Source organism: Bos taurus, chromosome 19, assembly GCF_002263795.3.
Source record: "Bos taurus isolate L1 Dominette 01449 registration number 42190680 breed Hereford chromosome 19, ARS-UCD2.0, whole genome shotgun sequence".
In the NCBI taxonomy this organism is placed as follows: domain Eukaryota; kingdom Metazoa; phylum Chordata; class Mammalia; order Artiodactyla; family Bovidae; genus Bos; species Bos taurus.
In genome coordinates this window covers 18,494,959-18,514,804 of record NC_037346.1, presented here as the reverse complement: position 1 = coordinate 18,514,804, position 19,846 = coordinate 18,494,959, and the positions used below count along the sequence as shown (strand labels likewise).

The following is a 19,846-nucleotide window of genomic DNA, read 5'->3' as shown; positions in this document are numbered from 1 at the left end:
CCAGGCCCCCTCTCGTGAGCCACAGAGCCGGGACTCCCAGCCAGCGCTGCCGTGTCTGGGAGGGTGAAAGCCTGCGGGTGGGTGGACAGAGCACATGCCTTACTCCTCCATAGCCCAGCTCTCCCTGGAGGACCCCTCCAGGCGGCCTTGCGCCAACCCGGAGATGCCCTGCTGGGGGGCGGGCAGGGGTGGCATGTGGAAGTTGCAGCATTAGGCGGAGCCCCCGGGCTTCACAGTTAGTAACGTGGCCCTGTCTTGTGCCTCTTCATGGTCACCGTGGGGTCTGAAAACCCATGAAGCGTGGGTCACATCAGGGATAAATAGAACCAAGTGAGCGGTGGTCAGAGGCAGGTGGGGGTTCTTTGCCCACCGGCCGGGGGACTTCTGACAGGTTACTCTCTGAGCCTTGACTTCCTCGTTAGTAAAATGGGGATGGGAATCTGTGTCTCAAAGGGTCGTAAAGCCCAAATGAGATTATGCATGAACTCTCAACTCAGTCTCCAGAATTGATGGGTGGTCGGTCTGTGAATGTTGGGTTCTCTTTGTTCCTACGGAGACACAGCTTCGGGCTTGCTGACAAGAGCTTGCTTAGGACATAAGATCTGATAAGGTTTGGAGCCCTGTGGGGTTGGATTATGACATCGAGTCAGACACAGCTTGGCGACCGAACAACAGCAAAGGTGGAAAGGGCCACGTGAACACTAGGGGTGAGTTTAATTACACAGCCCCTCGGCCTCCACAGTCGGGGGTGGCTGGCTGCCTGATGCTGGCTTTATTGGTCATCTGGTGCTCAGCCCGAGTCACAGCACAGGCAGGAGCCAGGCTCATTAATCACCATCTATTCTTAGCCCCAGCACGTCTCGGTGGGACAGACCCCCAGGAGGGCTGCCTGCTTACCAGCGGACACAGCCACGCTGCTCGCTCACCACCTTCCTTGCATGTCTCTGATCCTGTTGTTGTCTGAGATGCCCCGAGGCTTTTCACAGCCCTGTTTCTGTTACCCTTCCTGTTGTCCTGGGGCTGGAGAAAGCACCTCTGACCGGGGCTCTGCCAACCCTAACTGAGAAGCAGGCCGAAGAACCTAGGGGGTAGTTGACATCTCGGCTGGGAGCAGGTGGAGGCATCCTTAGGGGCAAAGGATCCTTAGGGGTTCCTACCTCCTTAGGGGCAAAGCAGCCTTGAAAAATGACTTGCAGAAAGCTGCCTCTCAGACTAGGGTAAATGCTGAATGAACCCAGAGCTCTTCTCAGACGGTTTTGGCAAAAGGTTTGGGCAGATCTTTATGGTGTGCTGGCATTGTTCTGGGCAATGTGTGAGGACCCTGGGGACCGGCCCAAAGCTCAGACTTGAGAGACCTAGAATTCTTGCTCCCCAGCGTGGCTGTGGTTGGATAGCCTCACCGATTCGATGAACGCGCACTTGGGTGAACTCTGGGAGATGGTGAGGGCCAGAGAGAGGCCTGGCATGCTGTAGTCCACTGGGTCCCAAAGAGTCGGACACAACTTAACAACTGAACAGAACAGCAGTAAGGTGGCTGTGGCAGGGCTGGGACAGACTCGTGGCCACGGGTTATCCATCGAGGTCCTGCTGGGAACAGGGATCCCATAGGATTCCGTTGCCATTCTCGGCTTACAGAGAGGCCAGAACTGGAGTTCAGAGACAATATTTGACATGCCCAGAATCAAGGCGTTGGGGGACAGAGGGGGGGCCGACCCTCATGCTCTGCTGATGTCCCTGTAGCATGTTGCATCAAACTCTGCTGGGTCATTGTCATTGTCGCTGGGGCTGTGCCCTTACAACCCTAAGAAGCCTTCTCTGAGTCACTTGCCTTCCTGTCCAGACTTTGGGATGGAGACCCTGCCGAGTGGAGTCTGGACCATGCAGCTGGCCTGACTGTGGCCCTTCTCCACGGACAATGGTCCCAGAGGTTCCCACCCCTCACTGGGCTTGCTTAAGAGGTCCCCAAGACAGATCACGTGCCAGGGTCTCATACCCGAGGTCTTGGGGCCTCTGGCTCCCTGGCACCACCTGCCAGTCCCCTCCTGGCGTCCCTGTGGTCTGAGGAGCACTGCTGAGCCCCAGAAGCCAGGCTCACTTACGCTGTCCCTTCTGTCTTCCCCAGGGCAGCGAGGTGCCAGACCCCACCTTTGCTGATGGCGAGCTCCTGCCCACAGAGCCAGACTTCTTTCCCGAGGATGAGGATGAGGCCATGACGCTGGCCCCACCCGAGGGCCCCCAGGAGTCGGACATGGAGGGCCCCATGGAGAGCACTCGGAGCCTGGAGGGGCCAGTTGGAATTCCCGCCGAGAAAGATGCGGGTCTAGGAGGCCTGTTCCTGCCCGAGGACAAGTGAGTTAAGACTGCCTGGAGCTTCAGGCATCAGGAGAAGGTGATGAGCATGTGATGATCAGCCCAGAGATTTGGAAAAGGAAGCAAGGGCTTCCAGTATCCGTTGACCAAACAAAATTGTCAGCTTTTCATCATCTGCACCTTTCAAGGAAAAGGCAATTTCATATGTTCCAGCCTAATGTATTTTCTCAGTTCAGGTATTCTCAAACCCCAGTGGCTCTAGAAGTCACAGTCTTCAAGGGAGGAGATGCCTTTGGAGTTGTTCATCCGTGTTGCATCCTGGGAATGGTCCATCCACTGTGCTTGTGACCACAGCCCATGGACAGCCGGTCATGGGGACCACAGACCCTTTGACCTATTGGCTAATCATTTGCTACCCGATCATTCCCGTTGTTTTCTGGGACCAGTCACCAGGAGGCAGCCAGCAGTGGGTACCAAGAGTTTTAGTAAAATTTATACAAGAACAAAGTGAGGAATATGACAAATGCAACCCCAGGTGCTAAGAAACCGGAGGGCAGATAAATAAGTAAATAAATCAGATAGGGTGGGGGTACCAAAAGACTTGATCTTTGTCACCCTATCATTAAGGCTGTGATGCCTGGATCACTGGTGGAGAGATCCTAGTTAATGAGCAACTACCGCCCCGTGACTCAAGGGAAGATATACTTTGCCAGGTGATGGGTTAGCTGTACTTCTTTGTTCTTAGGTTGCAGAGCAGGTGCAGCCAGCCCCTGACGCTGCCCCAGGCCCCCCTGGGTCACCGGTGAGAGACCCAGGGTCTCTGACCCATGATCTGTGGCGTCAGGCTTCTCTGGACAAGAATTCCTCCCTATAAACATAGGAGACGCATCCTGCCTAGTAACTCGTTGTTTATTTTGAAACCTCATTCATTGTTGGAACATACGCACTTACACAGCTTGAAAAAGGGAGAATGAAGGGCAGGTAACTCACTTTACTGATGGCACCACCCTCCACACCCCAAGCCCGATTGCCATTTAAATATTTTCATTTCCTGCTTTTCCTTCTTCTGTGTAGACTCATCGCATGCTTAGACTTATTATGCCTAAAATTTTACATCTTTTGTTTCATTCTTAGTTTTAATTTTGTGCGTGTGTGCTCAGTCATGTCCGACTCTCTTCTGCCTCATGGACTGTAACCATGCCAGGCTCCTCTGTCCATGGAATTTTCCAGGCAAGAATACTGGAGCGGGTTGCAGGTGGATTCCTTACCATTTAGTGCTACCTGGGAAAACTTAAAAAAAATGTTTTTAAGTTTAGCTTTTAGTTTTAATTAAAAAAAATTTTTTTAAATTAAAAAAGCTTTGAGTTTTAATTTTTCCACATTATTGCCAATTTTTTTTTTTCACAAACCTTTCCACAACAGTTTGAGAGTCTACAATTTGTGTGATCATTTTATTTACTGATACGTGCTATCATTTAATAGCCGTTTCAGTGTCGCTTCAATAAGCCATTGAGTTCTAAGCAGTGTTTTGCTTCCCTGTAGACATGTCGATTTGAACATCTCTGGAGCAGAAACTTTTTCTGTGATGAGATGGTCCCCTTAGGATACGATCCCCAGAGTGTACTTAACCGGGGCAGGAAGGACAGGCTTCATGTCAGGGTCCTGGTGTCCTGGCCTGTCTGTCCGCCACGGGCTGTGGCGCCCCCCCGGTTCGCAGCTGGCCCTTGTCCACTCAGGTCCCTGGGCCACCCTCCGTCCGTGACCACGTCAGACCTCTCCACGCACTCCACCACCTCGCTCATCAGCAACGAGGAGCAGTTTGAGGACTACGGGGAGGCGGATGATGTGGACTGTGCCCCCAGCAGCCCCTGCCCGGATGACGAGACCAGGACCAATGTCTACTCGGACCTGGGGTCGTCAGTGTCCTCCAGGTGGCCCCTCGGTCTACAGCGGCCTTTGGGATCCAGGAAAAGTGGCAGAACCAATCCTGCCTCATCCCGGGGGTGGTTCGGCAGGCAGAGGCGTGAACTAACTGGGCTCTGCTCCTGTAGATGGGCGGGAACTGCCTTTGAATCCTGATTGGGGCTGGGGGTTGGGGGTCTGGAATTCCTCCTTCCTTCTATCTTGGGGAAGAAACTGAATTAACCAGCCTGAGGGGCCGCAGATGCCAAGTGGCATGTTGATACCTTCCCATGCAGCTGAGTCCTTGCTTAGTCTGACGTTAACTGTCAGTTTCCTCCTCTGTAAAATGGGTACAAACAGTTGGCTTCCTGTCTTTGAGAGCACTGGAGGAGGGAGCTCTACTGTTCTAGTTCCACTCCCCACCCCCAAACACACACACACACAGGGCTCACAGGTTTCAGAGAACCTAGTAATGAGCTCAGCGGGATGGGGCACCAAACTGGACAGTGGCTCCGAAGGTGAACCTTTTCCCTTCTTATGACCCAGCGCGGGGCAGACGCCTCGAAAGATGCGGCATGCATACAACAGCGAGCTGCTGGATGTTTACTGCTCTCAGTGCTGCAAGAAAATCAACCTGCTTAATGACCTGGAAGCCCGGCTGAAAAACCTGAAGGCCAATAGGTGAGGCCCCAGAGACCAGCGTAGGGGTCGGGGTGGGGGCAGACCCGGGGAAGAAGCATCGGGGCGGGGGTCCCCTCTCTCTCCTGGTCAGTGACTGGGGGCCCCCGCTCTTTCCTGGCCAGTGATTGGGGGTCCCCACCCTCTCCTGGTCGGTGATCGGGGGCCCCATTCTCTCCTGGCCGGTGATCGGGGGCCCCATTCTCTCCTGGCCAGTCGTCAGGGGCCCTACTGTCTCCTGGCCGGTGATCAGGGGCCCCCACTCTCTCCTGGCCGGTGATCGGGGGCAGTTCTGAGGGCCAAGCTGATGTGTAAATTCCCTTCAATGGGCAGAAAAAAGCCTCGCCTGCATCTGTGTATCCTGTGGCCAGGGCAAAGGAAGCAGTGGTGAACAGAGGCCCCTCTGTTCAATGGACTTCTCTCTCTCTCTGTCTCTCTCTGTAGCCCCAATCGAAAGATCTCCAGTACAGCCTTCGGACGGTAAGGCACCCCCCTCGGGGTGTGTATATGTGTGTTAGTCGCTCAGTTGTGTCCAACTCTTGTGACCCCATGGACTGTAGCCCACCAGGCTCCTCTGTGCATCGGATTCTCCATGCAAGAATAGTAGAATGGGTTGCCACGCCCTACTCCAGGGCATCTTCCTGGCCCAGGAATCGAACCCGGGTCTCCTGCATTTCAGGCAGATTCTTTACCATCTGAGCAGGGTAGCTCGCATTGAATGCTGTCCTCTTGCACTACACTCCTGCTGCCAGGGTGGCCAACTCTGTGCCAGCAACTCAGACCCAGCTAGTGCCCCGCGTGTGGCTGGACGCACGGAGGGGATGAGGTGTCCCAGGGCAATGCAGGCAGCGGAAGATCCACTTCCAGGAAAGAAGGGCTGGGCTCCTCCCCGGCCCATCTGGTGTCCCTCCTGGCAGGGTTCAGCCTCTCTGAACCTGCAGCTACCCCTGCCTCTAGCAGGCACCCCGGGGCTGCCCTGAAAGACACAGTCCGCCCCACACTCCACGTGCTTCCCTGTGCTCTGGAGCAGGCGGCTCTACCTGCAGAGGCCCTGGGCTTCCCGCTGACAGAGACGGAGCGTGAGGGTCTCCCCTGGAGCTGGTCCCTCTGCTCCTGGGCCCACTGGGTCCCACACCAGCTCTCCTGCAGACTCGCCCAGGTCCGCACCCGGGCCCTGGGAGCTGCAGCAAGGGTCCAGGCACTGAGGTGGGGCAGCCTCTTGGCTGAAGACCCCGGCTGCTGCCTGGCACGGAGTAGGAGGTGGGGGCTGCTGGGGAACGACAGGGGTTTTTGCCTTAGGTAAGGGGTCACCTGGATAGCCATGGCCCCCTTTCAGTTCCACCCACTAGCCCATGGTCCTGCACATCCTGGATGGGTTTCCATCCCCCTACCCACGCCTGGGTCCCTAGTGACATAGCAGGAGCCAGCTTGGTTGGGGGGCTGGGTGGTCTCAGGGAGCCCAGGCCCTTGACCTGGATTGTGGTGCCTGGCCGCCTTATTGGGGTGGTTCCCAGGTGAAAGGGGCTCAGGAGGGGGGGCTGGGGGAGGGTGCCTCCACTAGCTGGGGTCCCACGTCACCTCTTAGCTGGACCCCTGGTGAGCACAGGGAGGGGAGAAAAGTCCCTGATGGACTGACCACGTCTGCCGGGGCTCAGGAGGGCCATCGCAGCCTCTCTGCTGTCCTCTGGGCAGAGCGATCTCTTGAGGTCAGGGGTCAGGCCACTCTGCTCCCTGACTGAGGGAGGGCAGCCTCCTCGGGGGTTCCTGGTACTCTCCCAGTGAGTGGTCTGGGGTGCTCCCCCAGCCCATAGGCTGAGTCTGAACCCCAGTCTCCCCAAAGCCCCTGCAGCCAGACGGGCCTTCCCCTCCCCACCCGCAGCTCATGCACAGACATGCATTTCCGCCCCACCCCCCACCCCCAGGCAGCTCATGCACAGCAGCAACTTTAGCAGCAGCAACGGCAGCACCGAGGACCTGTTCCGGGACAGCATCGACTCCTGTGACAACGACATCACGGAGAAGGTGCGCCAGGGCGGGTGTGGGCAGACGGGACTCGCCGCGCGTGCCCCCTGGAGTGGGATTGGGATGCTCCGAGCTACTGCCTTGGGGATGTGGGAGACCCAGGAGTTGGGGGTAGGCAGCCCGGATCACCTGGACACATCCATCCCACCCCACCCCAACATGACTGCTATTCACACACCATCAGTGGGGGGTCCTGGCCTCAGTCCCACCGTCGTTAGGTTCTCTGTGCCGTGGACTCTAAGGTTTTCTCCACCACCCCCTTATGGTAGGTGAGCTTCCTGGAAAAAAAGGTGACAGAGCTGGAGAACGACAGCCTGACCAACGGGGACCTGAAGAGCAAGCTGAAGCAGGAGAATACACAGCTGGTGCACAGGTCAGGCCGGCCTCAGCTGCCACAGCCCCAGGGGAGGTCGGGGTGGGGGTGACCTGCGTGTCCATCTAGCTCGGGGGGTCTGTGACCTGTCAGCGCCTTGCTGTGGGCCCTGCCCATGTTGGGCACCCAGGAGGACAGGTCTTTGGGGGACAGGGAAACAGGCAGAGCTTGACCTCAGCCCTCCAGGTCTGCAGCCCCAGCTCGGGTCAAAGGTAGAAGTTGGGACCCATTTCCTGTCTCTGTCCTGCAACAATGAGAGCCTGGCTCCGTTCCGGGGGACGAGCTTTACAGAGGGAGAGACTGGTGGGAGTCAGGGGCTCACACCTGCCACCTGTGGGAGGGGTCCAGGCATTGCTGCGCCCTCCCTCCAACAGAGGCCCACTGAACACAACTTGAAGAGGTGGTGCATGTAGAGTATAACCCTCTTGACACTTGGTAAACTGATCCCCACCCAGGGTCTGGTCCTCAACCTTGGAGGGCTCAAAGACGGGTCCTCTTGTGCAGCCGGGAGGGTCAGCCTCACAGAGGGTCGTGTCCCGAAGTGGTACACTGTCCAGGCCACCAGTCACAGGTTAGAAGGTCCACAGTGGTGCCAGGCCTTCCCCAGCTCTGGCGTGCTCACCACCAGGCAGGACGTGCCCGTGTCTGCGGTCAGGGTGCCCAGTGAGCTGAACTGTTGGTCAGAGGCATCCCGGCCTGGAAGGGAGGGAGTGAAAAGAGGAGGCGAGGCCTCTGGGCTGTTTGATCCGGCTGCGGTGAGGCCGACCCTCTCCGTGCCACCCTGGGAGACCCGCTTCTCCCCTCTGGACCAACTGCCAGCACCGCCCCTTGGTGGTGTGTGTGGCTGGCCCGCCTCTCCTTAGCTGCTGCGGGGTCCCCTGTTCATCTGTCAGTAGAGCTGCCAGCCCACAGTCGGGGTATCGGTGACGTGGGGTCCGGGGGTCACAGCCTAGGTTGAGGGGAGGACAGTGAGGCCACGAGAGCTGGCCCTGCACTGGGGCCCACGCGCCTCTCCGCAGGGTGCACGAGCTGGAGGAGATGGTGAAGGATCAGGAGACCACGGCCGAGCAGGCCCTGGAGGAGGAGGCGAGGCGCCACCGCGAAGCCTACAGCAAGCTGGAGCGCGAGCGCAGCACGGAGATCGAGCTGCTCACCACCAGGTGGGTCCCTCTGATGCCTCTGTGGGCAGACGTGGTCCCATTATTTAGATGGGAAAACTGAGCCCACGGGGAGGCCTCCGGTCCTAACTGTTCTTTTGATACCTGAACACCTGGGCATGTTCTCTAGGAAGCAGGTAAAAGAATGTTCAAAGTAACACTTTTCACAGCAGGTCGAAATGGAAGCGATGCTTTATCTATCAATTAGAGAATAGGTTAAGGAAATAGGCACACAGGTCTTGCCCTGAGTCCTGGGCTGGGTCTGCTGCCCAGGCTTGGAGCGCCCCCTGCTGTTGGGTTCTCCCCACCCTGACCCGGGCGCCCTGACCCAGGGACGTTGGGGCAGAGGCTGCGCAGGGCTGCCCCTGGGCTGCCCCTGGGCCTCGGCCACAGCTGTTTGCACGGGAGGCAGACAGGGGAGGACGACCTGGGGCCCTGGCCTGGTCACCCACTAGCTCCAGCACGTTGGACGTCCTCTGTCTCTTCCTGGGCCTCAGTATCCATCCGTCAGCCTCCCTGTAGAGTGAGCGGGAAGGCAGATGGGCTGCAGCACAGCTGAACACTGCACTTAGGTGGGGGCTCTGAGGATGTCCAAGGCCCTCCCCCCTGACCCAGGCCAGAGGCCCTCCTGGGCCCCTGACACAGTGGATGGCTGCCCCCCTTCTCCTCAGGCCCCTTGCCGTCCCAGGCTCTGAGCTGAGACTTGGTGAGTCTGCCCGGCCCAGCCTGGGGTGGGAGGTGGTCTCTCACCTTGCACCTCACAGCCAGCAGGGTGAGGCCCAGTCCCTTTGGCCCAAAAGGACTGGGCGGGCCAAACCTCCATGCAATCAGAAACACCCCCCCCACACACACACAATTTCCCTTAATTGTCCACTCATGTTCTAGAAGCTGTTGTTTTGCACCTCTTTCTTAATGAGCCTGGTCCCTCATTCAGCATCATGTCCTCTGCCTGCTCCTGACAGCCGGCCATTCGGCTGGCTGAGAAGTGGCTGGGATGCAGGTGGGAGAAGACAGTGGGTGTGCAGGCCAGGGCGAGGCCAGAGCCCAGGAAGCCGGCCCTCGTGGGAGCCATCCCGGAACCCTGCCCTTTACCTGACCCCAGGGCCGCTGTTCCCTCGGGTGCTCTGTGCCTCTCGTGAGGGCCTCCTCCGAGGCAGGTGGGGGGCAGGTCTGAGTTCCCCTCAAGCCCTGGAGAGGGGTTTTTTTCTCCTGGGGAGCCCAGAGGACAGTTGGGGCCAAGAAGCCCTCCATCCAAGGAGGATGTGACAGTGCGAAGGAGAGGGAACGCCCTGCTGGGAATGGCCCAGCACCATCCCAGGGCCACTGGCTGACGGCCCAGCTCTCTAGCCCCTTTTCTTGGGTCATGTAAAACCAACCTGGACACCCCCTTGTGAACATTAACACAGGGGGTTAGACGGTCAGAACCACTGCCCATGGGCGTCAGAGAACACGCGAAGGGAAGAGCCCCAGGGGAGAACGAAAACCAAGTATGGTGCGTTCATTGCCTTCAAGCTGTGGATCCTCACAGGAGGGCCCTGCCATGGACAGGAAGACTCTCCATTTAGCAGAAAAATACCACTGCTGCCTCTTCCCCCCGAAGGGTGTTTCAGGCCCTAAGCATGTATGTACAAAGAGCCCCGTGCTCTTATGCATTCCCAAGTGAGTTTTTCCTTTTATTCAAAGATGATGATAATTCAGGATCTTTATCATTTTGCCTTGGATGACAGGGAGCTCAAAGCCATACCAGCATTTGGAACAATTCATATTCTCTCTTTCTTTCTCATTTTCTGATATCTTCTTCCTCTAGGGAGCTGAGAATTGCTACAGACTGTCAGATTGTGAGATAATCTCCATGTCTGACATTCTCGTCCTCCTTTCCCCAGGGTGCAGCAATTAGAGGAAGAAAACACCGAGCTTAGAACAACGGTGACTCGGCTCAAGTCACAAACAGAGAAGCTGGATGAGGTGAGCGTTAGGTCCAGGCATTGCTCAGACTTGGATCTTGAGCTGGATCCACAGAGAGGCCGTGTTGGCTGTCACTGGCCTTTTGGTTTCTAGTTTCTGAAATTCTCATTGCCCTAGCCAAAAAAAAAAAGGGAACAAAATACAAATAGTTTGTCTTTGCATATTTCTAATTTTCCAAATGTCATACAGTGAATACGTTTCTCTGTATTATGGGGGAAAATAAGAAGGAGAAAGAGGCCAGATTCTGTTTGGACTTTTACCTTCTATTCAGATCCATCTGGCATCATTGAAGGACTGTGGAGACCTGAGGCTTTTCTTACTGCAGCCCTAGAATTAGGCGTCTAGCTGCTGCTTTAATTCATGCCTCCGAAGGCTCTGTCCAGCGGGTTGGTCTGATTGCCCAGTTGTCGAGGTGGCTGCCCCAGGCCCCCAGCGAAGCCCCCCAGGGCGCAGCGGGCCCCCTGGGAACTCTCCCCCATCCCCGTCTCCCTGCTGCAGGAGCGGCAGCGCATGTCCGACCGGCTGGAGGACACCAGCCTGCGGCTCAAGGATGAGATGGACCTGTACAAGCGCATGATGGACAAGCTGCGGCACAACCGCCTGGAGTTCCAGAAGGAGCGGGAGGCGACGCAGGAGGTGGGTCGGCGGGCTCCAGGGCGCCCCGCCCTACCCCACCCCACAACCCCCCGTATCCATGCTCCTGCCAACCGGCCTCCTTCCCCCACAGCTCATTGAGGACTTGCGGAAGGAGCTGGAGCACCTGCAGATGTACAAGCTGGACTGTGAGCGGCCGGGCAGGGGCCGCAGCTCGTCCTCCAGCCTCGGCGAGTTCAACGCCAGGGCTCGAGAGGTCGAGTTGGAACATGAGGTCAAGCGGCTCAAGCAGGTAGGCCCTGGGAACCCCCGTCCCAGGGGATGAGGTGTCCGGGTCCCCTCGGGGTGCGTCTCCTGTGCAGGGCTGAGCGTTGGAGCGCCTCTTTCCCCCTTGTAACTGTCTGCTCCTCCCGACACCTTGATCATCAGGCCCACTCGGCCCCATCTCACAGCTCAGGCGAGGTGGGTGGAAACCCCAGGGTCGGTCTTTGCTCAGCATCTGTGACGGGAAACAGACACCAGTCTTCTGTCCTGGGCACGTGGGAGGAGGAGACCTCACCCAGCTGCACATCAGTGTCTCCCACCCTGAGCTCAAGAGTCCATTTCAGAGGGTTCCTGGACACTCTCCCGTGACTGAGGAGCCCTTAGGGGTGGGGGAAGCGGGATCAGGAGGGGCAGTGACCCAGCGGGGGCCTGAGGGTGCTCAGAGACCCTGCAGAATAAATTACCCCTGTGGGGCGGCTCCGGGAGGTTCCCGTCCCACAGCAGAAACCCCAGCCCTTCTCAGCCACAAGGGGGCGCCTGGGGTCCCAGATGTGAGCAGGTAGGAGCCTTGAGGCAAAAAGCTAGAGCGTGGGGCTGGTCACCTGGGTCTGGGCAGGATGGTACTGGGCCGGCTGCACACAGGAGCTGAGGGGACCCTGGAAAGAACTTCCCAGAGCAGGATTCCTGAGCCCGACTTCAGGAGGAGCCAAGGAGATGAGCTGACCTGCCACCCCAGGGACCCAGAGCATCACTTTCCCTCACCAAGGGCCCGTGTTGGAGAAGGAGCCACTGAGTGGGCGGTGTCCTCTGGGTCCCCTCTTCCGGCTCACCCACCCCCAGGGAAGGGGTAGTCTGGAGCCATGCTCCTCTCTGGAAACCTGGCTCCCTGAGCAGGGCTATAACTTCTCCTCAGGACCCCAAACCCCCTCAGGACCCAGCCCTCCTCGCCCTGGAACCCAGCAGAGGCCAGGTCATCTGTGGGTGTCCTGAACTGGCCAGTGACATACACCCTGGGGGGTGGTCAGAGGCCATGGATGCAGAGAAGTGGGTCCCAATGGGAGTCAGAGTTGCCTGTGTCCCCTTCCGCAGGAGAATCACAAGCTGCGAGATCAGAATGATGACTTGAATGGACAAATCTTGAGCCTCAGCCTCTACGAAGCCAAGAACCTCTTTGCCACCCAGACCAAAGCCCAGTCCCTGGCAGCGGAAATAGACACAGCCTCTCGCGATGAGGTAACATGCCCACACGCTCTCGCCATGGAGCCTGGCCCCTCGCCCGTGGGTCCTGACCCAGGGCAGGAAAAGCAGGGCAGGGCCTAGCCCCCTGGGAGTCCCCATCTGCAGTGACCCCAAGTGATGCAGAGGTCACAGTGAAGCAGAGCCGTGAGAGGAGGAGCCTGCAGGCGGAGATAAACCTGCTCTGATTTCCTGTATGTGGTGGGAGGAGAGTGGGGTTGGGAGCAGAGCGGAGTTTGAGTTCGTTCGGTCAGGAATGTGCCGGAATGGCCCATTGATGTCATCAGTGTGCGATCCGGGGAGGCCGGATGTCCCCTGGACCCAAGCCAGCAGGAGAAGGATATTAGCATTTTGGGGGGCACCTGCTTGCAGTATGTCTTCATTTAATCTTCTGAGAACGCGAAGGCTTTCTGAACACTTCCATGTCACAGATCGGGAGACCAGGATCACCCAAGATCACCCAGCTTATGGAGAGAGAGGAACCCAGGTCCCTAGCACCAAAGCCCACTCTTTCTGCCCCACTGGGGTATGGTTATGAAAGATCAGGCCTCCGAGATACCCAGGTTAGATTTCAACACGAGTCACTGAACCCCTTTACTCTGTGCCGGGGACACACAGCCAGGAGCTGGTCCCTGGCCTTGAGGAGTGCCCACATGAGCCGGGCACCAGCCTCCAGCCTGTGAGCAGAGGCGCATCCCATGGACACGGCAGGAGTCGACCTGGAGAAGGACAGCGGCAGGACTGGGGGTGGCGAGAGGAAGCAGCAGGCGGTCTTAGGGTTTTGGGACAGTGGGTGTCACTCCTGATTATAAATGCCTCTGGCCAGCATTCTCTGCCTTTATCAAAAACATCACACACATCTGGGCCCCCGCAACGGGCCAGTGATCCAGGCCTCTCTGGGGGTGTGGCCTGCGCCTCTGCACCTTCCCCCCCTGCCCGGATGTGACACCGGAGACTGGTGCCTGGGCTCCGAGGCTGGTTTTGTTGTGACACTGGCTCTGCCCACACCCTGGTCCCCCGCCTGGCCTCTGACCTTGCTTTCTCGTTCCCTCCAGCTCATGGAAGCCCTCAAGGAACAGGAGGAGATCAACTTCCGGCTGAGGCAGTACATGGACAAGATCATCCTCGCCATCCTGGACCACAACCCCTCCATCCTCGAGATCAAACACTGAGACCAGGGTGGCTGGCTGCAGAGCAGCCGCAGGACCCCCAGACCCCAGGATTCAGGGGCAGAACCCCGCTCGAGGATGCGGCCCGGGCCGGGCCTCCCACGCACACTGTAAATGTGTTTCTGGCCACCGCTGTGTAATGTGTACTGGTGTGTATGTGGGGAGGCCGTGCACACAGCAGAGCGTGAGCCTGGGCAGCAGCCGTGGCGCCATCTGCGCCGTCAGCTGTCCTTGTGTTTTGCGGTCCCTTTGCGAGGGGCAGAGGGTCGTGGAGGTGGGCGGGGGCGAGGTCAGCCGTCAGGAGTTACTGTAATGACGAGAGCTACGGGAAGCTTGCATTTCAGATACTGGACAAAATGATTCTACCTCTGGGGACAAGGATTGAAAAGCATTCTAGTGCGACAGGCTCTTTGACCCCCATTCCTGTTTCCCCCTGGGAGCGGGGGCAAAGTGACGACCCCTTCCAGGAGCTTGAATGCCTCACCAACCTCTTCGGCCACCTTTCAGGCCCAGGTGCTTGAGTTCGGAGAGAAAGAAGGAGGTGGGGGAGGGGGGACGTGTCGGGGGTCCTCACAAGCCCTTCCTGCAGCCAGCAGCCCCCTGTGAGGCTTGTGCACAGTATATCCAAAGGACTCAGGCCTACAGGGGAGCTGGAGGTGCGGGGGGTTGGGGATGGGGACAGCCGTCATCCTGAGGGTTCTTGGCACTTTGAGAGTTCTCCGTAAACCTGCCCATCCCTGCTCACCTACCTCTCCTTTCCTGTCTTGGTTTTGTTTTTTAAGACCATGAAAAGCAAGCGGCATTCACTTGGGTGTACATGAAGGATTCAAAGAAAAGGGAAGCGGGTGGGGACAGTCTAGGGTACATGTTGACATTGGGCAGCCAGAGACACGGTCACGTCCCTGTCAGCCTCGTTTCCGGGGGCTGCCTTGTAGGAGAGAGGCGTGGATGGACCCTCTCAACAGCTCCCAAGGGCTGGGAGGGGGCCTTGCTCACCTGTCCCTGGTCACGGCCTTAGGTTTGGGTTTTCAGAATCCATGCTCTGGGTTTGGCTCTGCCGGACAGTGAGGCCCCTCTGTCCCAGCCTCTAGAAACATGCCTGTATTTGGGTCTCAGCTGTGCTGGTGTGAGAGACAGTCAGGGAAGCTGCAGGGAAATTTTAGTCTTCCATTCTGGTGGTGGTGGTTGGTGGTTTAGTCTCTCAGTTGTGTCCAACTCCTTGCAACCCCAAGGACTCTAGCCACCAGGCTCCTCTGTCCATAGGATTCTCCAGGCAAGATACTGGAGTGGGTTGCTATTTCCTCCTCCAGGGCATCTTTCTGACCAGGGATCAAATCCACGCCTCCTGCCTCTGCAGGCAGATTCTTTTACCACTGAGCCACCTGGGAAGCCCAGTTACAGACTTTAAGGGAACAAAAAGGTCAAAAGACATAGCTATGACCAGGCCATGGCTGTACTTGAACCGCAACAGAAACAGTAAATCAGTGCGGACTCCCAGTTCTGTTTCAAAGGTAAAGATCAGCCTGGTGACACAGTGGAAACACCCTCTGGATCTTTCACGTGATCTTTTGTTCTAGGCGGCTGGGAGCAGATATGGTACTCTTCTTTGAGTTTTCCAGTTTGTCTCAATTTTGTGTGGCTTGTGAACCGTATCCTTAATCCAAATACAGATAAATGCGCATGGTCTTATTTCCAACATTCTCCCCCCTCCACCTGCCACTGCCGTTTGTTTCCTTCAGCACTTCTTCTATGAAAGAGAAGGCTTGGGCACGTTGGGGACACATGTGTGCAGAGGAGAGAGGGCTGGGAGGGTGAGCAGGGACCTGGGGATTCGGGTGTGTTCCCAGTGACAGAGCAGGGCTGCGGCCAGGACTGGTCTTCATCCCGTTCCAGTCACTCTCGTTGGATTTTGTGACTTCTGTTTAAGCATGTGCATGGATCTGATCCCAGGACTTTGGGGCCACCCGCACCAGGAAGACGAGGATGGGGGGCGGGGCGTCAGTCTCCTGGGAGTCTCTCCACCCCGCAGGACGCTGGTCTCTTTGGGGCCCCCAGGGGTCTAAGCAGAAGCGGCAGTGGAAGGAAGGGATGGGAAGTGGGTCTCTTGAGAATTTGCTAAGAGGAAGGAATGGCATGAATGAAGACCGGAAAGCTGATGACTCACGCTGCGGCTTGGGTCTGGGTTTTATATGAGAAGGCATCCTGTAGAGAGGCCAGCCGGATCCGGGTCCTGGCCCATGGGGCTGGGGCTCGCCCTGGGGGAGGAGCATTTTATGGGTGATGGTGTATATGCTCTTTAGCCGCACTGATGTGGAATTCCAGGGGAGGCCGCAGAGGCCTGAGTTTATAACAGAGTCAGAATGTGGCATGGAATCTCCACCCAGGGGAAAGTGGGTGGAGAAAGCTGTCAGCCTGAAGGGGGCTCCAAGGGAGCCGACTCCCCCAGGAAGCTCTGGTCAGAAAGCCGCCTCCGGACCTGGTCTGAGAACCGGGCTGACTTTAAATTGAGGCTGAGTTCCATTTAACACATGCCCCAAGTTAAATCCAACCTTCTTCAGCCATAATACATCCAGTAGGCTTGTTCAGATCCTGTAGCTTTTTAGCCTGAGAGGGGGCAATGCCACAGGGGTTCCAAGCCACAGCCCCTGTGCAGGTTCTAGAACGGGGTCCCGGTGGGCAGACCCTGCTCCCCCTGCGTTTTCTCCTGTTTCCTGGTTGAAGGTTGTGCTTTTATCTCTCAGTGGTGGGGCTGCTGGAGAATATACAGGATTCCCCCGTGAAATGTGAATTTCAGGCAAAACAAATAATTTTCAGTAGGTGTTCCATACAATACTTGGGATCTATGCTTGTCTGCAGGTTTTAGAGGTGGTTTCGGGGTGAGGGGAGGGGGTTCTGCTGCAGGCTCACATTTGACATGACCCTGGGCAGTCCTCACATTTAATCAGAGCCCCAGCAAAATTTGTTGAACCAGCAAGTCAGTGTCTAAACACAAATTAACTTTGAATTGCCAGAGTTAGATAAGTTATTTTAAATTTGCAGATTCTTTGAGAATTGTCAAAGAGAAATTATCCTTTATCTGTAAACTCCTAATCTATTTCTGACCCGTTAAAAACAGAGTTTGACAACCTCCCAAAGTACCCAGACCTGAAATAGTAATAGTGATTCTCAACGTGGGCTGTGTATTGGAATCACTGGGGAGCTTTTTTTAAATGCTGCTGCCTGGGCCTCCAGAGATTTGGATTCCATTGGTGTGGGTATGGCCCAGGCACCTGACTGTTCAGAGAGCTCCCCAAGTGATGGTAATGTGCAGCCAAGGTTGGGACTTCTAGGAAGCGGTTGGCCAGAGGCAGAGAAAACCTCTGCTGGGCTTGTTAACCTAGGTGCTAGGTAAAATTGAATTCCCTTGCTGAGACGGTGGCTTTTCCTTTAATGATGTCAGACGGTGAGACGTTAGCAGACGCCCTGACACCCACAAGGGGAGGCCAGATGCCTTCAGGAGTGGGTAGATCCAGCTGTTCTCAGGAGCCTGGAAAATGAAAGTCGCTCAGTCATATCTGATTCTTTGGGACCCCATGGACTATACAGTCCATGGAATTCTCCCCTTCTCCAGGGGATCTTCCCAACCCGGAGATTGAACCCAGGTCTCCCACATTGCAGGCGATTCTTTACCGGCTGAGCCACCAGCCTAGGGGTTAGCAAACCTGAGTGGGCAGGTTGGTCTCTGCCTGTTGCTCATGGAGTTGGTGGGTGGCAGGTGTTGGGATGTATCAGTCACAGGCCCAGTGATTAAAGCGAGAGCAGAACAGAGTGGGGGTGGGTGCTGAAAGCAGCCCCAGAAATAGCAGCTACCTTCTGGCATAGCTGAGCCCAAGGCGATTCCCGCTTTCTGATCTGTTTTCAGGTTGGGTGGATAAAGGTCACCACACCAGCATCCCTCCCCAGCCCTGGAGGCTCCAGGCTCTAGTCTGCTGAACTCCTGGCCCAGCCAGGTTCTGGGGATCAGGAAGGCAGGCTCTTTTGTTCCAATGAGGGACTTAGTAGCAGGGAAGAGACCCGCAGGGGCCAGTGGGGCCTGGTGGACCAGGGAGAAATTAAGTCCTCTTTTCGTGCTGCATAGGTGTGTGGGTTTAATGCATTATCAAATTTATAAACCTAAGAGCTAATTATAGACGCGAACAGAACAGGGGATGTGTTGGGATGGTTGCGGTGCCCAGGCAATGACTTTGTTTGCCTGGAAGATCTACAGCGACTCTCTTAAGGGCTGAGGTGGGTTGTAGACTGAGGAGGGGGCAGTGCAGAACTTCAGAACTTTCCTCTAGGGCAGCCCCTCTCCTGTGATGCTTCAGGCTGGTGAGGGGCAACCTGGGTGACTTTGAGCAAGTCCCTTCCCTCTGCAGACCCTGCCAGCCCATTCTGAGCAGGCCCGAGAGTGGGCAGGGAGCACGAGGGGCGGGAGCCATGGGCCTGCCTGCCTGCCTGCCCGCCCGCCCGCCCGCCCGCCCGCCCTTCTGCCACACTCCTCTTTCTTGGGGAAACAGGCTGCCTTCTAGAAAGGTCTGTTTCTAAAAGCGTAGACCCTGCGAAGCTAGATGTCACGTGACATTGGTGCTCCGACCTCGTAGGTTTCTCTTTCCATTTTTGTTGTGACCGTAAAGGAGGGCCGTCTGCCCGGCGCCACCAGCAGGGGGTGGCTGAGCTGGGCATCCCGGGGCCACCCCATCGGGGGTTTAGGCGCTGCAAGCTCTGGAGACAGGCTTCCCTCCCGGCCCTCGGCTTTGCTGTGCTGCACAGGCTGTGTGTTGTCTGCATGGTTTGGGGTCCTTGTCTTTGTGCCTTCTCCCCCCTCCACCCCCCATCACCCTGTACAGGAGTTCCCACGTTTCCATTGCCCCCTTTTCTACGTCCTCTCGGTTACCCTGGCCCTGTTCCTGCCCGAGCCCTGCAAAGTGTACAAAGCAGCCCTTCTGTGTCCACGCACCTCCGCCCCACGAGGCTGACCCCCCTGCATGCCGTCCCCAGGCCCTCCACTTGCTCAGCCACTCAGACTCGCTAATCTGGGACATGTTTCATTCCGGTCCCTAGCTTGGGGGTCCTGGGCCCACTCAGCGCCTCACCCAGCCTGCCGCTCTTTAGGAACCCTGCACACTATAAAAGGCTCTCTGTGTGCAAAGCAGCTTCTCCCACAAACTGCTCCCCGAGTGGGTGTCAGTACCTGTAGCTGGCAGAGCGTACCTTTCTCACTTGGAGCATTGGCCTGGCAGTGATTGTCATGGGTCTGCAGCCACTCTGTGGGCCCCTGGGAGGATGCACCCGGGGCCCCCAGAAGAAGCTCCAGCTGCGTGGCTCCCAGGGCTTGACGCCGGGCCTGGGTTCAGGGCCATCGCCATCTGCTGTCTGAACAGCTTCAGACCCCAAGCGGGCAGAAGGAAGAGGCTTCAGGCTGCGTCCCCCCAACACCTGCCATTAACAACCGCCGAGCTCTTCCGCCCAAGGTGCTCAGACCCGGGTGCCGTTAAATCCCCCGTGATGTCAGGACCTCGCATCACTGAGGCGCCCAGCTCCTTCCACTTTCTCCGCTGGGTCTCCAGAGCTGAGAGGGATGAGCTGCATGCAAAGGCTCATCCAGGAGGTCGTCAGGTGCCTCTGACGCATCGTGGGATTTCACCCGAGTCTTCTGCCCCTGGAGCCTCCATCCAGAAGCAGGCTTAGCTCTGGGGCTGGGGCGAGACCTCCACATCCAGGCCCCAGCTTGGGGAGAGGGGGTTGAGGCTCCAAGGCTGAGTCCTAGGGTCCCGAGCCCTCTGCCTCCCGCCTGCTCCCGGGCCAAAAAGGAGCAGGCTTGCAGAGGCAGGCTCCCTGGGGAACTCTCGTGTACAGACCAAGATGTAAATAAACACTTTGCTTTTCTTGCCTGACTTGATGGTGTCTCTGTGCTGGGGGAGGGAGGGTGAAAGAGGGGAGGCCTGGTCTCGGAACTTCTGGGGCCAACCTCTCATAGGAAGAGCGGGCCTCACCAGGTAACAGTCTCCAGGGCAGGGCCTCACCCTGCAGACCCTCCTGTGAGCCTGCTGTCCCTGGGAGAGGAGATGAGGGTCCCATCATCATCCCTGGTGATGTTTGAAAACTGTCCTCTGGGCAGCCATGTTCGCTTTCTCAGCTGGGGCCTCCCAGGGTTT

The 19,846-nt window shown here is 57.3% G+C and overlaps 1 protein-coding gene across 2 annotated transcripts in view; it reads left to right on the top strand.

Annotated features, from left to right (window-relative positions):
• Positions 1 to 19,585, top strand: part of RAB11FIP4 (RAB11 family interacting protein 4) — a 107,535-nt gene extending 87,950 nt beyond the window's left edge. For both annotated transcript variants that reach the window (XM_024980657.2, XM_015458556.2), the window contains 12 exons: positions 2,123 to 2,349; positions 4,047 to 4,241; positions 4,759 to 4,893; positions 5,335 to 5,370; positions 6,813 to 6,912; positions 7,182 to 7,285; positions 8,305 to 8,445; positions 10,326 to 10,407; positions 10,906 to 11,043; positions 11,135 to 11,293; positions 12,355 to 12,498; positions 13,557 to 19,585. In XM_024980657.2, coding sequence (XP_024836425.1) covers positions 2,123 to 2,349; positions 4,047 to 4,241; positions 4,759 to 4,893; positions 5,335 to 5,370; positions 6,813 to 6,912; positions 7,182 to 7,285; positions 8,305 to 8,445; positions 10,326 to 10,407; positions 10,906 to 11,043; positions 11,135 to 11,293; positions 12,355 to 12,498; positions 13,557 to 13,673 — 1,578 coding nt within the window. In that variant the 3' untranslated portion in view covers positions 13,674 to 19,585. The remainder of the gene's footprint in view (positions 1 to 2,122; positions 2,350 to 4,046; positions 4,242 to 4,758; positions 4,894 to 5,334; positions 5,371 to 6,812; positions 6,913 to 7,181; positions 7,286 to 8,304; positions 8,446 to 10,325; positions 10,408 to 10,905; positions 11,044 to 11,134; positions 11,294 to 12,354; positions 12,499 to 13,556) is intronic.
• The last annotated feature ends 261 nt before the right edge of the window (positions 19,586 to 19,846 follow it).